Here is a 27,677-nt window from a genome sequence, read left to right as displayed (position 1 = left end):
GATCACATGGCCCTGGGCGGCTGAAGAGGACGCAGGGGGACTCCCTGGGCTCCCAGGTAAGTCCCCCATACCGCGATCGCCGGCGACCGGGTAAGTACATAAGATCGCAGGACGTACTATGCCGTCCTGCGGCTTTTAGAGCCACCAAAATAAGGACGGCATAGTACGTCCTGCGGTCTTAAGGGGTTAAGTAATATGCTGTTTTTCATAAGTTTTTGAGTATGTCTCTTTAAATATAACTCTTTAGGAAATTATGTGTTTGCAAATATATATAATTTCCTCTTTTTTTTTTAAATATATCTATATGGTTTTATAACGAAATATTTTTAATTATGATGTTTTCGCAATAAAGTATTATTTTAGGTTTTTGTATATATATTTAATTGATACCAGCGATAGGGAATGGACTTTGTATGCCAACCACCTGAATCCACCCATTAAGATGGGTATATAAGAACGCATAGGACATGGATGGGCAGATCTGATGAAGCCGTGAACACGGCGAAACACGGCATCACGCAAGCTACGAAAGTTACGCACCTTACGTCACGCATTTGAGGAAGTCCCTCCCCCGGAAGTTTTTCTTGGATACAGACGGTAACAACGGTGGCAAACAGAACAGAGGGAACAGTCGACACCCTGAAGCTGCTTATTACCGAACGTTTGATACTTGAAATTGGATGTGGAGGAAGGTGACATATCTGTGCTGTGCTGGGCAATAAATATTTTAAAGTATCTCCGTCTATGCAGTCCTATATTTGAAGAAGCTGTTTAAGCTAGAGCAGGCTCATTCTGCTCTACGTTTGTGAGTGCATCTTTTGGCATTTAAAATTTATATTTTTTAATATGGTTTTACACTAGTGTTTTTTTGTGTCTCTTTCTCTTTATGTATATTTTCATTCGAGAGGACATATGTATGTATAATATTTTATTAATATTACACATTTAAGTGCACTTTATATCACTTAGCACTTTATTATAAAATTTTGCACTTGTTGCACTTTGTAACATTGGGTCTTAAAGACACAGCGCACCTTATTATTTTAGTATATTCACAAGAGTGTTTTGAGGAGTTTTTACACTTGTTTTTGGTGCAGCTTCATAATATAATATAATACATAATTGGAGACTATTATATTACGAGCGTCTACTTTTTACTTGTTTTCTGTGTATAATAATATTAAAGTACGTACAAAGCTCATGATAGCACACGTCTGTGCTTTGCCCTACCCAATTATTGTAACCCTACAAACTATGAGATTGGCCAAACTAGAAAGGCAGGTTTACGATGAATTCAGAAGAATAACTCTGTTACATAATGAGAAGCCCCAGTCACGGTGATTGGCTTTAGATTATTTTACTTCTGTATACAAATCAAGATCCATAGAATTAAATTTAGAAATAGCTTTACCTACCGACCGGTCAGGTATCCAACAGCTGAAGCCGCATAACAGGCCTGCAAAAGGAGGTTTTAGCATTCTACGTTAATAGCCATATCAAAGTTCATTTACACCTTTCTGCTGAACAGTGATGAGAAAAGGTCATCTAAGAATATTAAGTAATATTAGCGTGGCAGGAGTAGGCAACCTTTGGTATTCCAGACGTTGTAGACTACATCTCCCATAACGCACTTACTGCCATAATAATGGCAAAGCATCAGGGGACATTTGGTCCACAACATCTGGAGTGCCAAAGATGGCCTACCATTGGCTTATGGTATTTGGGGAATGGTGCATAAATATCACTTCTCTAAAGCTGGGGTATTCCCATGCCATAGATTACACAAACAGAGCTCACAGTTCTGCCATAATGCGGATTATTCTCCTTAAATTTTTTATTTAACCCCTTAAGGACCAAACTTCTGGAATAAAAGGGAATCATGACATGTCACACATGTCATGTGTCCTTAAGGGGTTAAATAAATGTGCCTTCAGAATGTGATTTTCAAAGTATAAAATAACTAAGACAGCAAGTCGTGATTAATATTTACATGTAGGGTGAAACAACAAAGTAAAAAAAAATCTAAGATTGTAATGCAAAATTTGACCTATTTCAATTAAAGGAACACAATAGTGTCAGGAACACAAACCTGCATTCCTGACACTATAGTTTTAAACCCACTATTTAGGTCCCTGACCCCGCTGTCAGAGCAGTAAAAAGATGATTTTACTCGCATTTCTCACCCCCCCCCCCCCCCCACGCTGCGACAGTCTCGCCACTGCTGGCTCCGACTTGCACCACCTCCATGGCTCAAACTTGATGATCTCAGCCAATACAATGCTTTCCCACAGGAATGGGTATCTGCAGATAAATGCTATATAAAAGCTTCCGCATACGGGCTTTTTTTCATAATGAAATAGTATGCTCTGGCTGGGCCAGGATAGCTAGTCATACAATGAAAATTTAACAAATAATAATGATGTTTTTAAAAAGTTGAGAATTTAAAAAATAAATAAATAAATAAATAAAAACTATTTTGTGCATAAATCTCACATGACCGTTCTACTTTCTTGAAGAAAATTTTGGAAAACTTACAGCTTGCTCGTTCCTCATCCCCACGTACTTGATTCCAGCTACCTGGGCTGCAATAGCCACTTCTATAACAGGAATGCCAACAATACCAAACATGTACTTTACATTCTAAGGAAAAAAAAAACATAATACAAATATATAAACAATTCTAAAAGTGATATTCAGATTTCTTGAGGATTTAAATGTACAGGACCTGTTAATGACACAATTCCAGGCTGTTCTATTAACAAACTAATTTACTAGAGATACACGCTATGCAGAAGGGGTTAATCACCCCTTCTGATCCTTACCTTAGTCCAGCGCTGGCTCGGGTCCGCCTTCGCTCCTTGGCTGGGGAGACTTAATGCACATGCACGGCAATGGCTGCACTCGCATTAGGATTTACCCATAGGAAATCATTATACAAGGTTTTCTTATGGGGTCTGGGTGACGCACGATGTTCCCATGCATAGCGTGAGGACGATTAGCGTCAGTTAGATGACAAAGAGTTGCCCAACAGCAACTTCGAAGTCCCTCTAGTGGCTGTTTTGTAGGGGAGTTAACCCTGAAAAGTAATTATTGTGTTTTTTTTTTTTTTTTTAAACTGCAATAATTATCTTTGCAGGGTTAAGGATCTGGGACACTGCACCCAGACCACTTTAATGAGCTGAAGTGGACTGGGTGCCTATGGAGTCCCGTTCATGAAGCCATTTTCGTGTATAGATCATGTCCCTGCAGTCTCACTGCTCAATTCTCTGCAGCCCTAGTCACACTTCCTTGCATGCGATGTGCACAGCTTTCCTAAACACTTCCTGTAAAGAATCATCTAATGTTTATACTTCCTTTAATGTAGATTCTGTTTAATTTAACATTTCTCCGCTAATAGCTAACATTCAATTTACAGAGATAAAAACCTTTTAATTAAGTTACATGTGATTGAAAGAGTAACCAATTTGTTATCATGCAAGCTGTGTGAGTCATAGCCAGGGGAGATATGGCTATAAAATCACAAAAAATATAAACACATTTAGAAGTTCTTTCATTTCTAAATGACAGAGAATTGAGCAGTGAGACTGCAGGGCATGATCTATACACCATAACTTCATTAAGCTAAAGTTGCTTTGGTGACTATAGTGTTAAGAACATAGGTCCATGTATATATAGCACCTGCAATATTCTAGTGCAGTACATGGCTCTTTCACCCCAACCACCTATTGGCTTTGGTAAAATGCTGTTTCATAAGCAAGTGTTCTCATCCTCTGGCCTTATTACACAACAAAGTTATGTGTTTTGTGTCCAGTGAAAGGTTTGAGACTTGTATCGGGATGGATGGTCTCAACCTTTTTTTTGCAGAGACCAAAAATATGCACAAGGAATGAGATTGCCAAACAATTCTATTTTAAAATAATTTCAGTGGCACATTCTTCAATTGTATTAAGATGAATTCTTCAAAACACTTATTAGCAGGATTATTTACTAAAGTGAGAATTCAAAGTGAATTTCAAATTTAAATGAACACTATAGAGTCAGGAATACAAACGTGTATTCCTGATCCTATAGTGTTAAAAACACATTAGATGGCCGGCCCCCCTTCATCAAAATTGACAATCTCAGCCAATCCAATGCTTTCCCAATGGAAAGCTAGTGCCAATCAGCATCTCCTCATAGAGATGCATTGAATCAATGCATCTCTATTTGGAACAATCAGCAAATCCATGCAAAGCTACACTGTAGCACTGACCCAGGAAGCACCTCTAGTGGCCATCTGACTGACTGCCATTAGAGGTGTTCCTAGGCAGCAATGCAAACATTGCCTTTTCTTTGAAAAGAAAGTGTTTATATTAAAAAGCCTGCCGGAACAGGCCATAGACACCAGAACAACTACATTAAGCTGTAGTTGTTCTGGTGACTATAGTGTCCCTGAATTCACTTTAATCTTGTAGAATAATACTGTAGATTCTCCCCAGTGTTATATTGATTTACATTGCAATAGGAATGCAGTGCTAGTGCACTGAACAGCTGCTGATCAGTGTTATGGGATTCACCTGGGATCACTAATGTAACATTAAGATATAGTGATGGTCAAGTTCTGGCACTCCAAGTTGCTAATGACTACGCATCCCATGATGCTCAGCCAGACATTCCATGGAAATATAGCTTACAAAGGACGCTATGCCCAAAACTAACCACCATGGTAATTATTATAATTAGTTTAAATGGTAGATTAAGACATATAGGTTCACCAAGTGATATAATAGGTAGGTCAGCATCACAAGAGAAGCACAACACATAAGAAGCCTTACTTGTGCTACTAAAGCTTCTGCAACAATCTGTGCCCCGGTGACAGTCTCCTCAAGGGTTGCCATCTCTCCAGCTGGCTGAGAGGACTCTGTGCCAATCTGCACCAGCACACTGCACTTCCTTAACAGCCCGCCGTGACGTCACCGCAACAGCTATTCGCTAGGGTTCTAAGCATGGAATTGATCCTACCAATCGGACACAGAGCTGTTGGCTGTCACGGGGCGTGGCTACAATGTCCATGGCTGGAGAGTAACTGTATCAAAGGTGAGTTCCATGTGTCGGTGTTCTTGTAGATCTGTTAGCAATGAGAATTCCATCCTGCTATCAAACGGATCAAATCAGCTGCAAGTTGCACCTGCTTGTGATCATTATCATGTGTTTCCATTATAATATGATTCCAAATAGTTGAGGTGTCATGATGTTACCCTCTGATAATGTACAGTTATTATTATCAATATTTATAAAGCGCCAACAAATTCTGCAGCGCAGTACAATAGGATCAGATGCATTGTAGAATATGTTGCCAGATTAAACATTTCCGTGCTAAGTGCTACCTTATTTCATGCATAAAATAAAGATATGTTTGTCCATAATGGCCACCTTTTTTCAGATTAATTATACACAGAGCATAGAGCAAGGCTGAGGCTGTACCTTGGTTATACTGCAGGCACAAACCTGGAGCCAAACTGATAATATTAGCAAAACAATAATAAATGCTGGCCAAAGTGCACATGGCTGTCACAAAGTCCAAAACCTTGTAGTATTTTCAAAGGTCTGATCATACAGCAGAGCCTGGGGTATGACTGTCTGGTTCATGGGTGACTGTGTATAAGGTGCAAAGCATGTACTGTCTGTCACTAGTAACAGCAAGAGGGGGGTGGGGGGGATGCACTGGTTACATTCTGCATATATGTGATGTTAAAAATAGTAAACCATTATTTTTAAAATTAATAATGAAGGTGCATGTGATAGATCCCCCTATCCCTGGATTGTTTCCCCTTTTATTCCGTTTACTTGCTACACTGGGTGGTTCGGTATATGGGATTCACCGAACCTCTGAGACATCTGGTTCGTATACCGACCAAACTGCCAAACAGCCAGACCACCCAGGGGAGTCGTGTGCTGCTCATTGACCCTGTTGACCCTTGGTCTCACCTCAGTAACTGCAATTAACCCAACGTTCAGAACAGTCGGCTGGGTGGCCGTCATTCGTATGTGCGAACACGTGGTGGCGGCCATCTTTAGCCGCGAGCGCATACCGCGGTGTTTGGTCGTCGAGTGCATGGAACTCAAATCAGACACTCGACGGCGCGAACACTGCGGGGACTTCCATCTCTCTGTATGTTTGATTGGGTTCGTATGAGGAGAGTGGCGTTCGGTGGGAACAAGCTCCCAAACAAGGGACACAGATTGAGAGCATGTACGAAGAGTTTCATTCGTATATTTTCTGTGTTTCGTACCCCCTAAGGAGACCCTAAACTATACCCCAATGGCATTTTGTGGGATCTGAGTGCTTTCAGGATATGTTGGGCGATTAGATTCAGGCTGTCCGGGGATATAGGACTTGAGGGGGTACCTGTTATTATTATATGCATTTTGGGGTGTTATTAATGTGTATGTCCTGGACCTGATAGTTAATGTCATTAAGTTGTGTACTTTGTCATAGTCCCCTCTCAGGTCCAGTGGGGAATGCCCCTTTCATAGGGACCTGCATATAAGGCCAGTTGTGGCTGCCAATAAATCAGTTCCTGCTTACCCTCAACATAGAGTCTCATCTCATGTTTGTAGGGAACAGCTATACCGTGACTTTGATTATCGTGATTGGGATTATTGTAGCCTCACTGTGAATTGGGAGAAAGTACAACTCTGGCGGCGAAACGCCTGCCAACGTCAAGGCAGACCCCAGCTAGACGGGTCCTACTCTGACCCATGTGTTCCCTATTAAGGGTTAATAAGTATATAGGGGTGTATATAGAAATAACCCTTTTTGTCTCATTAGAGATATCTTTGCCAGAAGCTCAAGGAAGCAAGGTGAAGGGTCAAAGTAGGACCCGTCTAGGGGGGGTCTGCCTTGACGTTGGCAGGCTGGCATTTCCTCCAGTGGCCATTGGAGTAACTAAATGACCTCCATTTGTTTAAAAACACATAGGGATTAAGGAGCGAGCGCAGGTAACTTTTTTCTTTGGTTTTTACTATAAATACAAAATGGTTCTTAGTCATGTCCTGACCTTTTACCACACTTGGACCCAAGAGTGACCTTTTTTTTTTTTTTCATTGGAATTTTTGGGAGATATATAGAAGGCGTATGCCTGAAATTGTGGGAGGGATTTTATGGCTATTTAAACCCAGCAAATCCCCTTACTCACCTGTCTGCGACGATTTCGGAAATTCCCTCCCACCACACCCTCTTCATATATCATTATACCTGGGTGGGCCCTCTTTTGCAGGCCTAACCTCACGTCGGTTTCGGCACACCTCAACCGACTTTCATATATTAAATTACACACAGTTTAATGTGCGCCCCTTCCATAATCCCGTACACAAATGTATTTGTCAGGCGTGGCTTGTTATCATTATATCAAATCATATATTGAGGGTTTATTAATTTAACAATGATTTGTAGTAAAATAAAAACTGGATTGCAAATTCAAGGCCAAAATAGATAAATTAGAAGCATTCTCTAATTATTATTACTATTATTATTTTATGATTTATATTGCACCAGCAAATTCCATAGCGCGGTACAATGGGTGGACTAACAGACACGTAATTGTAACGAGACAAATGGATGCCACAGAGGGGTTGAGGTTCCCGCTCAATGAGCTTACATGCTAGAGGGAGTGGGGTATAGTGACACAAAGGGTATAAGTAGGGGTAATGAATTAGGTTTGCTAGAAAAGTAATCACTGAGAACTTAGTAGGTTATTTTTGACAGTTGCAGGAGAGAAGTCATTGGGAGGGGGAGGATGAAAACTCGCTAACAGTTTAGATGATATGCTTTCCTGAAGAAGTGTGTTTTCATAATTTTTTTTGAAGGAGTGGAGACTGGGTGAAAGTCTAACGGAGAAGCGAAGGGAGTTCCAGAGCATCATATGTGGGAGTACTGACAGGGGATAGATGTAGGTCTTCGGCAGAGCGCAGGGGCCACAACGAGACATACTTGTGTATTAGGGAGGATAGGTAGGTTGGAGCAGCATTATGTAGGGACTTGTAAGCAAGCACCAGAATCTTAAACTGATCCCTATATCTAACTGGAAGCCAATGTAGGGACTGACAGAGGGGGGAGGCATGGGAGGTGCGGGCGGACAGAAAAATGAGCCTCGCCGCCGCATTTATTATAGATTGCAGTGGTGCAATCTGGGAACACGTAAGACAACTGAGAAGGGGATTGCGGTAGTCAAGGCAAGAAAGAACAATGGCATGGACCAGCACCTTAGCTGTGTCTGGTGTTAAATAAGGGCGGATGCAAGCTATGTTTTTGAGATGGAGTCGGATGGATTTGGCAATCGACTGGACATGAGTGGTGAAGGAGAGGTCGGAGTCAAAGAGAGCAGCTAGGCAGCGAGCCTGCGAGGTACAGGTGATGGTGGCGCCGTTGACTTGGAGACAGACAGACACGGGAGTAGCAACACTTGAGGGAGGAAAGACCAGAAGTTCTGTTTTGGACAGGCTGAGTTTAAGAAAGTGAGTAGACATCCAGTTAGAAGTCGCAGAGAGGCAGTCAGAGACACGAGTCAAGATGGGCGGGGAGAGATCAGGAGAGGACAGGTAGATTTGTGTGTCATCTGCATATAAATGATATTGGAAGCCAAAGGAGCTGATGAGTTTACCAAGGGAGGCAGTATAGACTGAGAATAATAGGGGACCAAGGACAGAACCTTGGGGAACGCCAACAGAGAGGGGTTGGGGAGAAGAGGCAGAGCCAGAGAAAGAAACACTGAAAAAGCACTGGGAGAGGTAGGAGGAGCACCAGGATAAAGCAGTATCCTGTAGACCGAGATTACGGAGAATGAGAAGAAGCTGTTGATGACCAACAGTGTCAAAGGCAGCAGAAAGATCAAGGAGGATTAGGATAGAGTAATGGCCGTGAGATTTAGCAGCAATTAAGTCGTTGGATACTTTGGTCACAGCTGTTTCAACAGAGTGACGAGCGCAGAATCCAGACTGAAGCTGGTCAAGCAGAGAGTTGGATTCGAGAAAGTCTGTCAATCTCGCAACTCTCTCAAGGATCTTGGAGGCAAATGGCAGTAGCGATATAGGGCGATAGTGTGATGGGGAGTTGGGGTCAAGGTTGGGTTTTTCAGAATCGGCGTTATGGTTGCATGCTTGAAGGGTGAGGAAAATGTGCCGGAGGAAAGGGAGAGATTGAAAATTTGAGTGAGGAAGACAGAGTGCGGCTGAGATATGAAGGAATAGGATCGAGGGAACAGGTGGTGGGACGGGAGGACCGGAGCAGAGCAGTAACAGCTAGTAACAGCTTGGCGATATAGCCTTCATTTTGAAATCTTGTTTACAATTTACCTCAATTCATTCTTTATTGAATAAAGCATCTGTGATGTTATATTTGGGCTAACCTAAGGCTAAACAGACAAATGTCTAAAAGAGTCCATAAATACCACAGCAGCAGTCAGCAGCACTTGCATTAAAGTCAGTGTCATCTCCAAACACTACAGCATTTGCTTTAGCGCTTAACAAAAAAAAAAAAAACACCATGTAGCACACACGCATGTAAAGTCACATGAATGCTGTGCACGTGCATGAGATGTCACACTTATGAGCGCTTGGTGCTGCTCCAATACATTTGTATGAGAAAGAACTGATTGGCTGAAAATGTTAAAGGGACACTGTAGTTGGCAGCATACCCATTTCATCTAATTGAATTGGTTATGGTAGCTGGAGTCCTCTGGTGCAGTCCTCCATTTTTGAGCAGGTTTTAGCACTAAATGGCAGGCTCTGGTCATGGGCAAGCGGCAGAACTGCTGCAGGGGAACCTGGGAGGGTCCAGTCTTGGCATGGAGCATGTGGTCTGTTCTTCCATTGGGTGCAGACCATAGTAATCACTCCCTTGTGGTCCTGGCACTCACGGATGTGTCAGAGCACGGGCTGGGAATCCTTGACCCACCAAGTGCCGGACTGCATGGGAACTATTACACACACTCATACACAAGACAGTCAAGGAATATGATAACCCACTGGACCACTAGGTATCCAGGATATTTCACCTGGTAAGCTAAGGGGGTTTGGGACAAAGAATATGCCAACAGCACTCACCAAATACAGGGAAAATAGATTACATTTCCAAGTTTTCATACCCCTGTTAATCTCTGAACCTTGTCATTAGAGCCCCTTCAAGGAGATGAAGCAGTTACAGTGCCTACCTCCATGCTGATGTTAAAGTGAGTCACAGAAGTCCTTTAAAAATTCTGCAAGTATTTTGTTCTTTTTTTGTTTTATTTTTTGCAAATTTTTAATGCATTAATAAAGGGAACATCTCCAGCCTTCCGTCTCCCTTCAACTTTCACGTTTAAAGCCAACCATATAATGCATTGAATTATTTAAGTATGATGCAGAAATAGCAATGTAAATAATTATTATAATTATTTTAGAATATTTTGACATTAAACAATATTAAAAAAAAATCCAGCAGATATGTGTATAAACAACTTTTATTATCAATTCAAAATAAAACATACTTTCAAGGAATGCAATAGCTAGAGGCTAGAAATCAAATAAACATGTTAGCATAAATTGTTTGGATTGTTATGAGTGTTTTTGTTATGGCATGTTGAACACCACTTCCTTACATTACAGTTGTTAAAACGTAACGTCGGTGATTATATATCTTCTATCTCATTGTTGTCCATAATTTCCTCAAGGTTGCTATACTTTGAGTCCATGTTTGTTCTCAGATCATTCACAAGCTTGTCCTTTGTTCCGGGGCTCACCATGTGACTTCCCCCTCTTCCAGTGATATAAGATTTCAAGAATTTGAAAAACTAAAAGGAGATAAATAAAATCAATAAATGGTGGAATATTTATAAAGATTATTGCAAACCATGTTATAGTCTGCTTTCATAGATACCATAGATTTCACTTAAAAGGGGGACACTATGCACCAAAATAACGTTAGCTCAACCTTAGCTGAAGTGGTTGGTTTTGTTGTATAGGTCATGCCTCTCAACTATTTTCTATTTAGGAGTTAAATCACTTTGTTTATGCAGTTGTAGCCACAACTCCTCTGGCTGTGCCTCCCTACACTTCCTGAATAAGTTTAAAGGGGCACTATAGACACCAGAACAGCTACAGCTTATTGTATTTGTTCTGGTGAGTATAATCATTCCTTCAGGCTTTTTGCAGTAAACAGAGAAAAGGCTGTGCTTACATTACTGCCAACGGATACCTCCACTGGCCACTCCTCAGATGGCTACTAGAGGTTCTTCCTGACATTCAGTGTCTCCACCCTCTGCATGGAGACACTGAACTTTTATCATAGAGATGCCTTGATTCAATGCATCTCTATGAGGAGATGCTGATTGGCCAGGGCGGTATTTAGCTCGGCCCCCTTGCCTGATTCCTTGGCTGAGATCATCATAATTGACAATCTCAACCAACCCATTGCATTCCAATGGTAAAGCATTGTGATTGGCTGAGATCATTACTTCTGATTATGTCAGCCAAGGAGGTAGATCAGGGGCAGAGCCAGCAGTAGATTGGTATAAAAGTAAGATTTTATTATATTTAGGGGCTAGATAGTTTTTTGAACACTATAGGGTCAGGAATACATATGTGTGTTCCTGATCCTACAGTGTTCCTTTAATTTTTAAATTTCTGTAATGCACAGTATTTTTTATTTTTTTTATTTTTTTTGCATACCTCATCTGTTGCAGCTGCCTGCTTTGCAATCTGCTTCATCCAGGGCATCTCATAGAGAAGTACTGGATTGGAACTATTCATGTGCAGCCAAATGCTGTAGTCCTCCAATTAAATGCTGCTATAATCAGCTATTTGATTCCATGACCACGTGTCACTCAGTTCTGGAAGAGTAAGTGACTTTAGTGGCCATCAGGAAGACAGCCACATGATGTGGGTTAACCTTGCAGTGTAAACTTGCAGTTTTAGCAAACCTGCACTGTTTTAAATTGCAGGGTTAAAATGACAGAACCACTACAACCAAACCACTTCATTGAGATAAAGTGGTCTGGGTAGCTTTAGTGTCCCTTTGAACTTAACCTTTAAAGGGATTCACTAGTGCCAGTAAAACAAACCCATTTTCCTTGCACTGTAGAATACTGGAGCCCTCCCCCCCCCCAACCCGCGTCGCTGAAGGGGTTAAAACCCCTTCAGATACTTACCTGAATCCAGCGCCGATGTCCCTTGGTACTGGGTCAGGCTCTGCCCACGCCATTATCTGCCAGCGGGGGAGACCTAGTGTGGGGCAACGGCCGCGCGCGCATTAGACCTCCCCATAGGAAAGCATTATTCACAAATGTGTCACAGCACGGGCTGAGAATCCTTGACCCACCAAGTGCCGGACTGCATGGGAACTATTACACACACAAGACAGTCAAGAAATATGATAACCCACTGGACCACTAGGTATCCAGGACATTTCACCTGGTAAGCTTAAGGGGTTTACCAGGTGAATGCTTTCCTATGGGGATTTCGGCAACGCTGGAAGACCTCATGCATAACGTGAGGACTTCCAGCGTCGTTTAGACAACCAAAAGTTGTCTAAGAACCCGGAAATCCCTCTCTGGTAGACAGCCACTAGAGGAGGACTTTACCCTGTAAGGTAATTTTTGCAGTTTATAGAAACTGCAATAATTACACTTGCAGGATTAAGGGGGATGGGAATTGGCACCTAGGCCACTTCAATGGGCTGAAGTGGTCTGATGCCTACAGTGTCTCTTTAATTCCTGACAATTCTCATTTTAGTGAATAAAGTTGAAACTCTGGGCTTGCCCAATATACAAATATATACAATATATATCTTGGGATTTGTTCATTAACATGACTGTTAATGACTGTACACAAAACAAGTGGTCATCCATTGAGATTTTGAAAAATAAAGTTTAACTTTAGCTAGAGGAATTGATTCTTTAGTTATTAATAGTGTTGTCGCAAACCCGAAATTTTAGGTTCGTGAACGGCGAACGCGAACTTCCGCAAATGTTCGCGAACCGCGCGAACCGCCATTGACTTCAATGGGCAGGCGAATTTTAAAACCAACAGGGACTCTTTCTGGCCACAAAAGTGATGGAAAAGTTGTTTCAAGGGGACTAACACCTGGACTGTGGCATGCCGGAGGGGGATCCATGGCAAAACTCCCATGGAAAATTACACAGTTGATGCAGAGTCTGCTTTTAATCCATAAAGGGCAGAAATCACCTAACATTGACACCTGTCCCCAAAGCCCCTGATACACACTGACACAGAGCAGAATAGAGACTGTTCCCCGTCCTCAGAGACCATGATACACACTGACACAGAGCAGAATAGAGACTGTTACCCCTACATAGGGTCACTTGGCAGATATGGCGGGTCATGGGAGGGGGAGGATGACTTTCACCTCTTCCCCTGTTAGATTCCCGTTGTGCTGTGACATCACCCTTATACGCTGTGTAAAGCATACTATTTAATTTGATCAGCATGGCCACTTGAGTTTTTATAGTTTTCACGCTGCTTGTAGTTTATATATGACACAGAAGCTGGCAGGCAGGCAACTGCTCTTCTATTACAGTGAAAAAAAATGATTTCTTTAAAATCTAAAGCTTAAGCTATTGTTAAAACAGATATGAGTGGTGGCACTGACTGTGCAAATGGGCAAGGCATCCAACCTGACACAGAAGCTGGCAGGCAGGCAACTGCTCTTCTATTACAGTGAAAACAAATTATTTATTTTAAATCTAAAGCTTAACCAATTGTTAAAACAGATATGAGTGGTGGCACTGGGCAAGTAGGCACAGTATCCAATGTGAACCTCACACAGAAGCTGGCAGGCAGGCACCTGCAATTACATTACACAGGGGAAAAAAAAAAAAAGCAGCCTGATGTTATAGCCCTAAAAAGGGCTTTTTGGGGTGCTGTCCTTACAGCAGAGATCAGATGAGACCTTCAGGATTGTAGTGGACACTGAATACCCTAGCCTAGCTATCAATTTCCCTATCTAATCAGCAGCAGCTAAACTTTCCCTCCTCTCACTAAGCATGCAGCTTCAGAATGAATCGAAAATGGATGCTGGGAGGGAGGTTGGAGGGTGTGGAAGGGAGGGAGTGCTGCTGATTGGCTGGAATGTGTCTGCTGACCGAGAGGCACAGGGTCAAAGTTTTCCAAATGATGACGAATAGGGGCGGATCGAACCGCCCATGTGTTCGCCCGCGGCGGCGAACGCGAACACGCTAAGTTCGCCGGGAACTGTTCGCCGGCGGACAGTTCGGTACATCACTAGTTATTAACAATAAAGAATTTTCAGATAGGATATATATACATTATTTACATACTTACTTCATAAAATTCAGTAGATTTTTTTTTTTTTTTTTTTAAAAAAGCATACTATTTTAGAAAAGCAGTAAATGCAACACTATGATAGTTAGTAATGCCAGGATAAGTCTAATTGATACCTTGTAGTCAAGGATGAATTTTTTTTAATTTTTTTTTTTTGTGGGCATATTATTTTATAATTTTCTTTCTTTTTTGTGGGCATATTAGATATATATTGAATCACCAGCAGAAAAAATGTGTGGTGAATATTTACCTTTTCTACATATATTATTATTATTATTTTTATAGAGACCAGACATGAAAAAACTCAATGTGCAGACAGAAAAATTACTGTTGTGCATCACCTGCATATCTCAAGTTGAGAGATCATGTTTCCACGACTACCCCAGAATTCCCACTTTGACATGCAAATGAGCATGACTGGTTTCTGGTCAATGATCACTTTAAATCATAACCCATGCTTTGCTTTAAAAAACAAACAAACAAACAAGTGTACGTTGCTAGGGGTACAGGGTGAAGTCTTAAACACATTGCCTTTCTGTGTTCATTTGCCCATGAAGCGAGGAACTCTGGGATACACGATTTCTCTGAGTTTCTATGCTACAGGAGAGTTTCCCAACTCAGGTGATGCACAACATGAACAGATATGTAAAATGTAACACACATTACAGTGTTATTACAAAAAAAATCAAACAAACACTAACAGGGTATTATTCACTTTAGTGAGAATTGTTGGGAATTTTAAAAGACCAAAATAAGCAAACTGGAAAAAATGGTGATATCAGCTGTTCAAAAGTCCAGTTACTTTGGCCTTAAATTTCAAATTCACTTAGAATTTTTAACAAAACTCACTTTGAATAACCGTGTAAATGTTTGACATTTTCAGATATTTCGAAATCTGTATGCACATGCATCTTTCCCAGATTAATTTACAAAGTGGAAAGTAGTCGTCGGATGCTATAAAAAGTATAAACTAAATAACTTTTAATAACTAAAAAAAAAGGTATTTATTTGAAAATTCAAGATTCTAAAAAAACAAAAAAACACTTAGTAGAATTATTTTTTAAAAAGACAATCTGAAAAGTCAAGATTCACTAAAAACCAAAGATAAATAATGCTTACATTTGTATATCTTATCGGGTTCAATCTTTATAAGCTTGCCATTTCTCTGTCATCAAATTAGCTACGGTTAATACTCTACTTGCCACAAAACGGCTCATTTACTTTTTACACTAGTTTGAACATGCTGAGCACAATCTGGACACATAACAGAGCACACAGATGCCAAAAAATAAGCATCCAAATATTTGAGATTTACCAGATCTCTGTTGTAGGGGTTCCCCAAGGATTTCCATTCTGCTTCCCTTGAAGACTGAGCCGCAACACATGCAATAAATAAGGATATTATTGTAGCTACTGCAAACTGTGTGTGCTTCATCCTAACAAAAAGCAGAACAGATGCACGTAAATAAATCATCTCTGTACCCGTACCTTCAATGCTAGAGAAGGCTTCATATATTTTTAATGAGAAACCGTTTCCTACCTCAAATACAATGTGTTTGCTGCTCTGTCCACCACCGCGTTCTTGTCATCCACTAAAGAGAGTGACAGTCTGCTTTACAGCCTCAATTTATACATCTTAATGACAATACTCATCCCACACTGAAATAGTGCAGAGCTGCGTGCGTTGACCTGCTTTGTTCATCTACAAATGGAGTAGCAATTAGCGTCCTTGTGAGATTGTCTGTCATGTGTAAGAGTGCTGCAACGTGCGCTCAAAAAGGTTTTGCGCATGAAAAGAAGTTTCACGAAATGTCTTGTTTGATGAAACTTGAAGAGGCCCTTGTGTTGGAGAGATGCTTCAATCCTACGTCATAGACGTTGCCCCCAGAGATATTCTCTCTCGTTTTTTGTTTTTTTTAAAACACTTAGGACTAAAAGTGTGTTTATAATTCCTGTAATTTTCCTGTAAAGGAAATGTCTATTTATATACTTAAAGAGGAGCAATTATTGTTAAAAAAAACTAAACAAAAAAAAACTTTTGATGTGGTGTAGTGCTGGTCAGGATTTCAGTTCGTACATTACTAGCCAGGCCTAACACGTACTAATTGCCACATGTGTGACAATATGGTTTATGTGTCAGACACGCCCTACCCCTGCTTTGAGTTATTATGTACCCATATCTCCCAACATATCACATGGACAAAGAGGAGCACTTTAATTTTAGGGGAGTGATTGGGGGGGAGGAGGGGTGTTGAGATGCGAGGCTGTACTGAGAATTATTTTTGTGACTTACTAATAACAATTTATGCAACTAAAATGTAATTTAGAACAATGTCTCTTATTTACACAGACTGATTTCTAACACATTTATTGTGGTTTAAAGACACATTACTGTGAGAATTATTGCTGTGGAGCTCTGTTATACGCTCACGCCTAGAAAAGAGGGACATTAGGATAGAAAAGAGGGATATTTAGATTTGGACTGAAAAAAGGGACTGCCTCTCCTAAATAGCCCTGTCCTTGGTCACACCCCCAAAATGAAAGCGTACCTCATTATCCATTTGAAATCTTGGGCGGTATGTGAATGGCCCACTGCACTCTTTATGTAGTGCATTTTTTTCACAACCGAATTCTAGAAGCTTAGTTTACTCACTCAACCATGAAAATTGCATGTTCTTAGCAACTTTCTTTTTTATCAGTATTTCTGAAGAAGAGTTTAAAGTATTGGATTCCATCCCAAAATGGCCACATCCATACCTAAAACCACAGCTGATCACAGCTTATGTATAATGGCTTACCTTGATGAAAATAATCCTGTTGTGGTGGTGGTGGTATACTTTTTTAATATCTGAGATACAGAATTTATCCACTTTGGCTACATTCTCCATAAGTCTCGGCTTAGTGAATAAACCCCATGGACTAGCATCTTGGGCTATGTTTTGCAGTTGCTTCCTGCAATGCGTATCCTCCATATTTAACTCATAACAAAATGTTTCACAGATATATTTTTGTGACATGCATTTGGAATGATAAGGTAATAGCCAGACTGATTTGTTCGGAAGACTGAAAAGTCCCTTGTGTAATAGATGCATTAACACCACTTTTCAGTTTGTTTTTTTTAGGTTTTTGGGGGTTTTTTTTTTAGTAGCACACTGGAAGAGTTGAACTTTGTATAAATAACTGTCTTTTTAAAAGGGCATTTTGACATTTTACAGCAGTAAGGTGAATGTGTTTTTGATTGCCCCGTGATTACAAAATATAAGACAACCATTTAATAACAGGAATTACTCAATATGCTCTTTTTTTTCTTCTGTGGTAGGTTTTTCAGGTCACATACATTTAGACCTGTTCCTCTAAATAACTGAAATTGGCGACCAAATTACTTTTTCAGTGACTGGAAAAATGTCTTAAAATGCTACTTTTATGTACAATTTAATTGATGTGGTTCTCTGCAATATAGTCATTTTGTGATTTCCCTGTATGTATCTCTCAAAAGTAGTGACTTCACATTAAATAAAACATTATATAGTGCACGTTCTAGCATTTTGTCAAATTTTAAAATGAGAAGTGATTATATGTTTTACAGAGAGTAAACACACACTGACAGCTACTCCCATCACACACAGCCCACAGACAGGCTTCAATATACATATTTGTCCATGACCGTCCTTCTTCTCAATATGTATTTACCTAGCCCCCTTTTACCATGTTTGCAGTTATGTGACCATTGCTGCTATGAAGCTGTGACAGAACTCTGTGTAAATAAATCTGCCCCTTACAATTACAACCAGCAGACTTAATGTTGGGTACATAATGACGGTCCCCAATTTCCCTGGATATTACCCCTAGACAGCTGACACCTCCTGCACCCAGACAGATACAGTTTAGATGATACATAGACAGCTGTACATGTGTAATTCTGAAAATATTGGGGTTTATTCTCTAAACCACACATTTTAGTGAATTGAAAATGAAATTGCCAAATTTAGGCAGCTATTTAGCCATCTCGAACAATGAAAAAAACAAAATAAAATAATGAGTAAGGAGAGATAGAATATATGCTCATAGATGGGACATGAAAATATCTAGAAGATGTCTTATAATAAGCACAGAAGGAATCTTCAAATAAAGATAAATCCCATGCAGGTGCTAAAATCGTTATTGTAGACCAGGGCTTCCCAAACTTTTATGGGCCGAGACCCACTTTTCAAAATGGTAATTTTTCGAGACCCACTTGCTTTTAATGCGTATTTTAAAAATGGCAATCCGCTTCAGAGGGATACAATTGGCAAACTATAGCAATCCGCTTTAGATGCATTCAATTGGCACACCGTGGAAATCCGCTTTAGATGCATACAATTGACACATCATGGCAATCCGCTTTAGATGCATAAAATTGGCATATCATGGCAATCACTTTTAGATGCATAAACTTGGCACATCATGGCAATCAGCTTCAGAAGAATACAATTGGCACACCGTGGAAATCCGCTTTAGATGCATACAATTGGCACACCATGGCAATCCGCTTAAAGGACCACTCTAGGCACCCAGACGACTTCAGCTTAATGAAGTGGTCTGGGTGCCAGGTACCTCTAGGATTAACCCTTTTTTTTATAAACATAGCAGTTTCAGAGAAACTGCTATGTTTATAATGAGGGTTAATCCAGCCTCCAAATCCTCTAGTGGCTGTCTCATTGACAGCCGCTAGAGGCGCTTGCGTGATTCTCACTGTGAAAATCACAGTGAGAGCACGCAAGCGTCCATAGGAAAGCATTGTAAATGCTTTCCTATGCGACCGGCTGAATGCGAGCGCGGCTCCTGCCGCGCATGCGCATTCAGCCGATGACGTCGCGATCAAGATGGAGAGGAGGAGGAAAGCTCCCCGCCCGGCGATGGAAAAAGAGGTAAGTTTAACCCCTTCCTCTCTCCAGAGCCCGGCGGGAGGGGGTCCCTGAGGGTGGGGGCACCCTCAGGGTACTCTAGTGCCAGGAAAACGAGTATGTTTTCCTGGCACTAGAGTGGTCCTTTAAGATGCATACAATTGGCATACCATTGCAATCAGTTTTAGATGCATACAATTGGTACATCATTGCAATCAGTTTTAGAGGCATACAATTGGAACATCATGACAGCTTTAAATACATAAACTTGGCACACCATGGCAATCAGCTTCAGAAGCATTCAATTGGCACACCATGGCAATCAGCTTTAGATGCATAAAATTGGCATATCATGGCAATCACTTTTAGATGCATAAACTTGGCACATCATGGCAATCAGCTTCAGAAGCATTCAATTGGCACACCATGGAAAACCGATGCATACCATTGGCACACCATGGCAATCAGCTTTAGATGCATAAACTTGGCATATCATGGCAATCACTTTTAGATGCATAAACTTGGCACATCATGGCAATCAGCTTCAGAAGCATACAATTGGCATACCATTGCAATCACTTTTAGATGCATAAAAGTGGTACATCATGGCAATCAGTTATAGAGGCATACAATTGGAACATCATGACAGCTTCAAATACATAAACTTGGCACAGCATGGCAATCAGCTTTAGATGCATAAACTTGGCACATCATGGCAATCAGCTTCAGAAGCATTCAATTGGCACACCATGGCAATCAGCTTTAGATGCATAAACTTGGCATATCATGGCAATCACTTTTAGATGCATAAACGTGGCACATCATGGCAATCACTTTTAGATGCATAAACTTGGCACATCATGGCAATCAGTTTCAGAAGCATTCAATTGGCACACCATTGAAAACAGTCAGATGCATACAATTGGCACACCATGGCAATCAGCTTTAGATGCATAAAATTGGCATAACATGGCAGTTTTAGAGGCATAATTTTGATATATCATGGCAGTTTTAGAGGCAGAAACTTTACACATCATGGCAATCAGTTTTAGAGACATACAACTGCTTACTCACAGGCTCAGAATCAGAAATTTTGTTGTCCTGCTCTTTCATCCAGGCACCTCACATTGATTATCCTAGTGGTGGAACTAATGTAGAGAGGACCGTGGTGCAAGTATGTTTTCTGGGCCCCCATCTAGTGAAAGTGTGGCCAAAAGGTAGATCTCCATCGGAGAACTTCAACAATAATATGCCAGATGGAGATCTACCATTTGCACATCATTGCAGGGTTATATTTGTGAGCAGTGTTTGAATGTAAGCATGTTTTTGTATTAAGTATATGTGTGCATGTATGAGTGTATTTGTATGTACTGTTGCTATTGGAATGTAGTGGTGTACTTGTTCGTAATGTTTGCATCTGAATGCAGGGGTGTTTGTATATGTAGTGTAGGACTTTAAATGCAGGTGTGCTTTTTGTGTGTAGTGTTGGTGTTTGAATGAAGGGGTGTTTGTAGATCATTTTAGTGTTTTAATGCAGGGGGTGTATTTGTATGTAATGTTTGCGTTTGATTGCAGTGTGTGTGTGTGTGTGTGTAGTGGATGCAGTGTGTGTATATTGTGTTTATAAAATATACATATACACAATGTGTGTTTCAATGTAAGCATGATTTTTGTATGGAGTATGTGTGCAGTGTATACACACACACACAGACACACAGACACACAAATACACACATTGACACAGCGATACACACAATGACACTTAGTTTCCCACACACAGATACACAGACACTAATGTACACAGATACACACAGACACACAAATACACACACACACTGACACAAAAGGACACGCAGAGACAGGAGGTGAGGGTGACAGTGTGGGAGGGAGTGTGTGTACTGGTAACAGTGTGGGGGGCAGTGTGAGAAAGGGTTACAGTGGGTGGGCAGGGGGAGAAAGGGGTACAGTGGGCAGGCAGGGGGAGAAAGGGTTACAGTGTGGGGGGGGGCAGGGGGAGAAAAGGCGACAGTGGGGGGGCAGGGGGAGAAAAGGTTACAGTGTGGGGAGAGGGGCAGGGAGAGAAGGGGTTACAGTGGGGGGTAGGCAGAGGAGGGGTTACAGTGGGGGAGGGGGGCAGGGATAGAAGGGGTTACAGTGTGGGCAGGCAGAGAAGGGGTTACAGTGGGGGGAGGGGGGCAGGCAGAGAAGGGGTTACAGTGGGGGAAGGAGGGCAGGCAGAGAAGGGGTTACATTGGGGGGAGGGGGTCAGACAGAGAAGGGGTTACAGTGGGGTGGAGGAGGGCAGAAAGAGTAGGGGTTACATTGGGGGGGAGGGGGTCAGACAGAGAAGGGGTTACAGTGGGGGGAGGAGGGCAGGCAGAGAAGGGGTTACAGTGGGGGGAGGGGGGCAGGCAGAGAATGGGTTACAGTGGGGGGGAGGAGGGCAGGCAGAGAAGGGGTTACAGTGGGGGGGAGGAGGGCAGGCAGAGAAGGGGTTACATTGGGGGGGGAGGGCAGGCAGAGAAGGGGTTACATTGGGGGGGAGGGGGTCAGACAGAGAAGGGGTTACAGGGGGAGGGGGCAGAAAGAGAAGGGGTTACATTGGGGGGAGGGGGTCAGACAGAGAAGGGGTTACAGTGGGGGGGAGGAGGGCAGGCAGAGGAGGGGTTACGGGGGGAGGGGGGCAGGCAGAGAAGGGGTTACAGTGGGGGGGAGGAGGGCAGGCAGAGAAGGGGTTACAGTGGAGGGAGGGCAGGCAGAGAAGGGGTTACAGTGGGGGGAGGGGGGCAGGCAGAGAACGGGTTACAGTGGGGGGGAGGAGGGCAGGCAGAGAAGGGGTTACAGTGGGGGAGGAGGGCAGGCAGAGAAGGGGTTACAGTGGGGGGAGGGGGGCAGGCAGAGAAGAGGTTACATTGGGGGGGAGGGGGTCAGACAGAGAAGGGGTTACAGTGGGGGGGGAGGAGGGCAGGCAGAGAAGGGGTTACAGGGGGAGGGGGCAGGCAGAGAAGGGGTTACAGTGGGGGGGAGGAGGGCAGGCAGAGAAGGGGTTACAGGGGGAGGGGGCAGGCAGAGAAGGGGTTACAGTGGGGGGGAGGAGGGCAGGCAGAGAAGGGGTTAAAGGGGGAGGGGGGCAGAAAGAGAAGGGGTTACAGTGGGGGGGAGGGGGTCAGACAGAAGGGGTTACAGTGGGGGGGGGGAGGGCAGGCAGAGAAGGGGTTACAGGGGGAGGGGGGCAGAAAGAGAAGGGGTTACATTGGGCGGGAGGGGGGAGGGCAGAGAAGGGGTTACATTGGGGGGAGGGCAGGCAAAGAAGGGGTTACAGTGGGGGGGAGGGGGGCAGGCAGAGAAGGGGTTACAGTGGGTGGGGGGTAGACAGAGAAGGGGTTACATTGGGGTGGGGGGGGGCATTGTTTGGGCTCTGTGCCCTACCTTCTTTAAACATCCCTGGTGGTCCAGTGTCTCCCTGGTGGTCCGGTGGGGTAACTCTCCGGTCTGCAGCTCCGCCGGGTGCAGAGCTGCAGACAGTGTAATAAAAGTCTCGCGAGCTCCCTGAGTGTTGCCATGGTAACGCTCTGGGAGCTCGCGAGACTTCTATCACACAGTCTGCAGCTCTGCACCCGGCGGAGCTGCAGACCGGAGCTGCTGGCAGACTGACTGGAGGGAGCGCGGCGGCATACAGGGCTGCCCTGTATGCCGCCGGGCTCCCTCCTGGTGTCAGTCTGCATGCCTGACTGCCCGGCGGCCCTGGATGTGTGGGTCAGCGCGACCCACTGGGGATCGCCCTGCGACCCACCAGTGGGTCGCGACCCACACTTTGGGAACCGCTGTTGTAGACTACTGGTAGCTACTGAATAGAGATTACCTTCTATGTTAATAAATCACACTGCCTAGAGATCTCTGTGTAAAGACTTACACAGTCTTAAGGTCTAACAGAGTAGCAAAGTGTAACAATTTGTTACATAGAAGGGAAGGCTTGTTTGAATTGAATTGTATAAGTGAGGATTTAGTACAGAGTTGCTGCAGCTTGTATCCATTTGCTGGTGTACAGTGTATAGCTAAAGAACAACAAATGGCTGCAACTAGATTCTGCAAGAGAAATATAGGAGTATGTTGAGAGGATAGAGAGAGAATCACCAACTTGGAACCATCCCTTACACTATCCCTTACACCAACCCTTGCATCCACGACCAAATCCCCAAATAAAGTACACTTTCCGCTAGTTGAGGTAAATGAAAAGAGTCCAATTCTATCTGACTAGCTAGTAGTAATAACGATGGCACACGAGCGTCTATCTGACCTAACTGCCTGTTGCCTGACACGTGTTTCGGCGCTGAGAAACGCGCCTTGTTCCGAGGCTATACAGGTGTCCTCACAATAACGATTTTAGCACCTGTATGGGATTTATCTTTATTTGAAGATTCCTTCTGTGCTTATTATAAGACATCTTCTAGATATTTTAATGTCCCATCTATGAGCATATATTCTCTCTCTCCTTACTCATTATTTTATTTCATTGTTTTCATTGTTTGAGGGTTTTTCTATTTTATTTTTTTGTGCTATTAAAAGCTAAGTTTTAAATATATATATACCCACCAGGGGGCGTCCAACTCCTATCAGACCCACCAGGTCTGTTTCTCTTTATTTCACAAATGTGAGGGTTATTCCCTATTCTGGCCGCCCCTGACACACACCAAGCTGACTCCCCTCGGGGTATTTAGCTTTTCTTCCCTATTTAGCCATCTCAGCTGATTGTTAGCATTCAATGATACAAGCAATACACATATTCTGACACTTTTGGAATGATAAACTCACATTTTAAAAAAAAATATGCTGCTTTCAATTAAACGGGAAGTGTCACTTATCTAAATATAACACTGTTGAATACATCACTGGAAAACCAGGAACACGGTTTGATTTTTCCTCTTCTTTCTATGTCGTGACTATGCTGACTACCAGAGGCAAGATAGAACATATATCAATGAATTACTGGGAGCCAAGATGGTAGCCCCCAGTAGAAATAAAGATGTGTGGATTTGTACATTTAATTGGCTTTTTTATTGCTCATAAACACATATATTTGGGAAATAAAGGGGACAAGTAAACATAATAGTAAAAATCCTGAAAAGTGATGGTTTCCCTTTAATATTTTTATGACATCCATGCCTTCTCTTTTTATGTATTTTGCTGTATCAGACAGTTAACGTTTGTGGTTTATTTTATTCTAGGGAAAGCATTTGAGATGTTGCCTACAGCTTATTATCTTGCTGTTTACCTTTTCTGCTGGAACTTTACATCACGGGAAGTCCATGCCTTGGACTATTATATGGCAGCTGTGTATGAACATCATGCAATATTGAACCCCAACGCTACAGCTTTATCTGACCGCAGGTCTGCGCTGGAGTTTATGTCAAAAAATCTAGATATTTATGAAGCTCAAGTGACTGTTGCTGCAAAAAAAGTAAGAACGTGTCTTCAGGGCCAGTGCAAGGATTCTTGCCGGCCTAGGCTAACAAAAATTTGCTGTCCCCCATATGCTCTGCCCACTATGTGACATCACAACACCCCACCCATATGAGCCAATGCCAGTGTTGCACACGATGTCTTTATTCTAAAAGGCAGTGTGTTTACATTAAAAAGCCTGCAGGGACAGGCTGTTGACACCACAACCACTTCATTAAGCTGCAGTGGTTCTGGTGACTATAGTGTCCCTTTAATGTGAGGTAAATTAGAGATTAGTGCCACTAATAATATATTGGATTGCCTACTTACCACCAGATGAGGACAAGAGGATGATGATGGGCTCAGGCTGTAGTCTGGCTTCACTGGTCTGGTGTTGAAACAGGCTCTCTGGAGGCAGTGCTCACAAAAATAAACTAACAGCAAGCAGCTCCATTTTTTTGGGGCCCCTTACACAGATCACAGTCTGGGGCCACTGGGTCTGACCAGGAGTATGCAAGGCCCGCCCATAAGCCTTATGCCTACAAGGCCCACTCATGAGTTCGCTCACAGGGAGTGGAGTGTATGTGTGTAGGGGATGTGTTATGTATTATTGTAGAGCAAGCATGTCAAACTCGCGGCCCACGATGGACATCTTTGTGGCCCGGCGAGCCGCAAGTTCATGCTTAGTGTTATAGCAGAGTAGGCACCTGCTTTCCCCATGTTGCAAGAATTTTGAATCATCACCTTCTTTGTAAGAACATACTCTTGTGATCAGATGTTTTCCAGAAGGTAGCATTCCAAGTCAAAATTGAAGACAAAAATTAATGTCATCAGGATTAGTTACCACAGAAATAGTTCCTAACAATTTCCTAACAGAAATATTAGTAAGGAGTAAAAATAAGTCCATGTTCTCATTAACTTACTCTTCCACTCCTTTCATTGCTATTACACTGTATACAAGAGTTGTCTTTTGTGTGGCCTGTTATATGTGCTAAATTTTCACAGTGGTCCACGACTTCCAAAGGTTGAGCTCCCCTGCTGTGGACCATATAAACAGCCCATGCCCAGCTCACTACAACAAATAAAACATAAAAAACTACTTCATGGATGAACAAGCAGAATCAGCTGTGTGTGGAGTTTGCAAAACATTTTTTTCAGAGTATGAGCTGTTAGGAGTGAATGCCAGTTTATCAGCGTTTGAGACACTCTTCATCATAGCTCTTGGCTCACAATGTTAGCATTTTGTAGCTCCAGCTCAGTTTACTGTGATCCATCATATTTTTTCTCTGGCATAACACTTATAAATAAAAATACGAATTGCACCCAATTCATTTAGTTTCCACGTTCACATGTTAATTTATTCATTATCCAACAACCTCAGCCTTACCACCCTCAACTTAAGGAGGAACCTTAATTCTATTGAACTCCAGCAGCTGATAATGATTCACAACTGCTATCCATCCCTTCCCTTTCCTGTCCCTCACTGGCCATCTCCACATATAACACTACCCAGGGCCGCCACCAGAAATTTTGGGGCCCCTAACTCAGCTTAGGGTCTGGGCCCCCAGGGGCCCGCCTCCAAATACCGCCCACTGGGACCGCCACCAAATACCGCACACAGGAATACACACACAGACACAAACATACACGCTGATACAAAAGGACACAGATACATACTAACAGACACACATACTGAAACAGACATACACGCATACAGGCATACATACTGACACACACATACTGAGACTTACACACAGGCATACATAGTAAAAGACAGACACATACTAACATACATACAGACACACATGCATGAGGACATAAAGACACATACATACATACAGACACCGACATACATACATACACACATACATACATACACACATTCATACATACAGACACTGACATCCATACACACATACATTCATAATGGCATACAGACATACATTCATACATACAGACTGACATACATGCATATATACAGACCTACTGTCTGCATGCATACAGACATCCATACACACATACACACAGACATACGTTCATAATGATATGCAGACATACATTCATACAGACATACAGACATACATATTTAATGACATACAGACATACATACATGCATACAGATATCCATACACACATACACACAGACATACGTTCATAATGATATGCAGACATACATTCATACTGACATACAGACATACATATATAATGACATACAGACATACATATATACATCCATAGACATACATGCATGCATACAGACATGCATGCATACAGACATACATACATACAGACAGACATACATACATACATACATACATAGACATATATGCATGCAGTCAGACAGACAGACATACATGCATGCATCCAGACAGACATACACAGACATATATACAGACAGACATACACAGACATACATAGACAGACATACACAGACAGATATACATACATACATAGACATACACAGACATACATACACAGACATACATACATACATAGACATACACAGACATACATACATACACAGACATACACAGACAGACATGCATATATACAGACCTACTGACAGACATACATGCATACAGACATCCATACACACATACACACAGACATACCTTCATAATGATATGCAGACATACATTCATACTGACATACAGACCTACATATATACATCCATAGACGTACATGCATGCATACAGACATGCATGCATACAGACATACATACATACAGACATACATACAGACAGACATACAGACATACACAGACAGACATACATACACAGACATACACAGACAGACATACACAGACAGACATACACACACAGACATACATACATACATAGACACACACACAGCTCATTTTCCAGCCACCCTCCTGTCTCTTACCTTTTCTTTGCAGGAGGGTGGCTGGGGATGATGGAAGTCGGCGCGGCTCCCTCTTTACTTGCGCGCGCGCGCTCCTCGCGCGTGGAGTGAGCTGGGAGATAGTAACCACTTCCTTCCAGCAGCACTTGCGACTGCTTTTTTTTTTTTTTTTAAAGG

The 27,677-nt window shown here is 42.3% G+C and overlaps 3 protein-coding genes across 3 annotated transcripts in view; 1 reads left to right on the top strand and 2 right to left on the bottom strand.

The window, feature by feature from the left end:
- Positions 1–4,931, bottom strand: part of HACL1 (2-hydroxyacyl-CoA lyase 1) — a 42,522-nt gene extending 37,591 nt beyond the window's left edge. The window contains exons 1-3 of the mRNA XM_063452318.1: positions 4,815–4,931; positions 2,536–2,640; positions 1,416–1,456 (exon numbers count right to left, since the gene is read on the bottom strand). Coding sequence (XP_063308388.1) covers positions 1,416–1,456; positions 2,536–2,640; positions 4,815–4,877 — 209 coding nt within the window. The 5' untranslated portion in view covers positions 4,878–4,931. The remainder of the gene's footprint in view (positions 1–1,415; positions 1,457–2,535; positions 2,641–4,814) is intronic.
- Positions 4,932–4,970: 39 nt separating this feature from the next.
- The window catches only part of BTD (biotinidase), a 30,348-nt gene continuing 7,641 nt past the window's right edge, over positions 4,971–27,677 (top strand). Inside the window, exons 1-2 of the mRNA XM_063452319.1 lie at positions 4,971–5,076; positions 24,425–24,657. Of these exons, the coding sequence (XP_063308389.1) occupies positions 4,986–5,076; positions 24,425–24,657 (324 nt within the window). The 5' untranslated portion in view covers positions 4,971–4,985. The remainder of the gene's footprint in view (positions 5,077–24,424; positions 24,658–27,677) is intronic.
- On the bottom strand, positions 10,512–15,923 carry C4H2orf66 (chromosome 4 C2orf66 homolog). Its single transcript, XM_063450697.1, has 3 exons — positions 15,857–15,923; positions 15,632–15,752; positions 10,512–10,808 (listed from the first exon to the last, which is right to left on the bottom strand). The coding sequence occupies exons 2-3, from the start codon at positions 15,749–15,751 to the stop codon at positions 10,647–10,649; spliced, it is 282 nt and encodes a 93-aa protein (XP_063306767.1). The 5' UTR covers position 15,752; positions 15,857–15,923; the 3' UTR covers positions 10,512–10,646.

The sequence above is a fragment of the Pelobates fuscus genome, chromosome 4 (assembly GCF_036172605.1).
Source record: "Pelobates fuscus isolate aPelFus1 chromosome 4, aPelFus1.pri, whole genome shotgun sequence".
Taxonomy (NCBI): Eukaryota; Metazoa; Chordata; class Amphibia; order Anura; family Pelobatidae; genus Pelobates; species Pelobates fuscus.
Note: the sequence above shows the minus strand (reverse complement) of the source record. Positions and strands in the feature narration are given on the sequence as shown.

What these genes read in the sequence shown, in the direction of transcription:
- C4H2orf66 (XM_063450697.1), bottom strand. Translation starts at nt 15,751, where the DNA reads ATGAAGCACACACAGTTTGCAGTAGCTACAATAATATCCTTATTTATT. An exon ending in ACCCCTACAACAGAGATCTG is followed by an intron (nt 10,809 to 15,631) that starts GTAAATCTCAAA and finishes ATCTCCTTTTAG; the next exon opens with TTTTTCAAATTCTTGAAATC.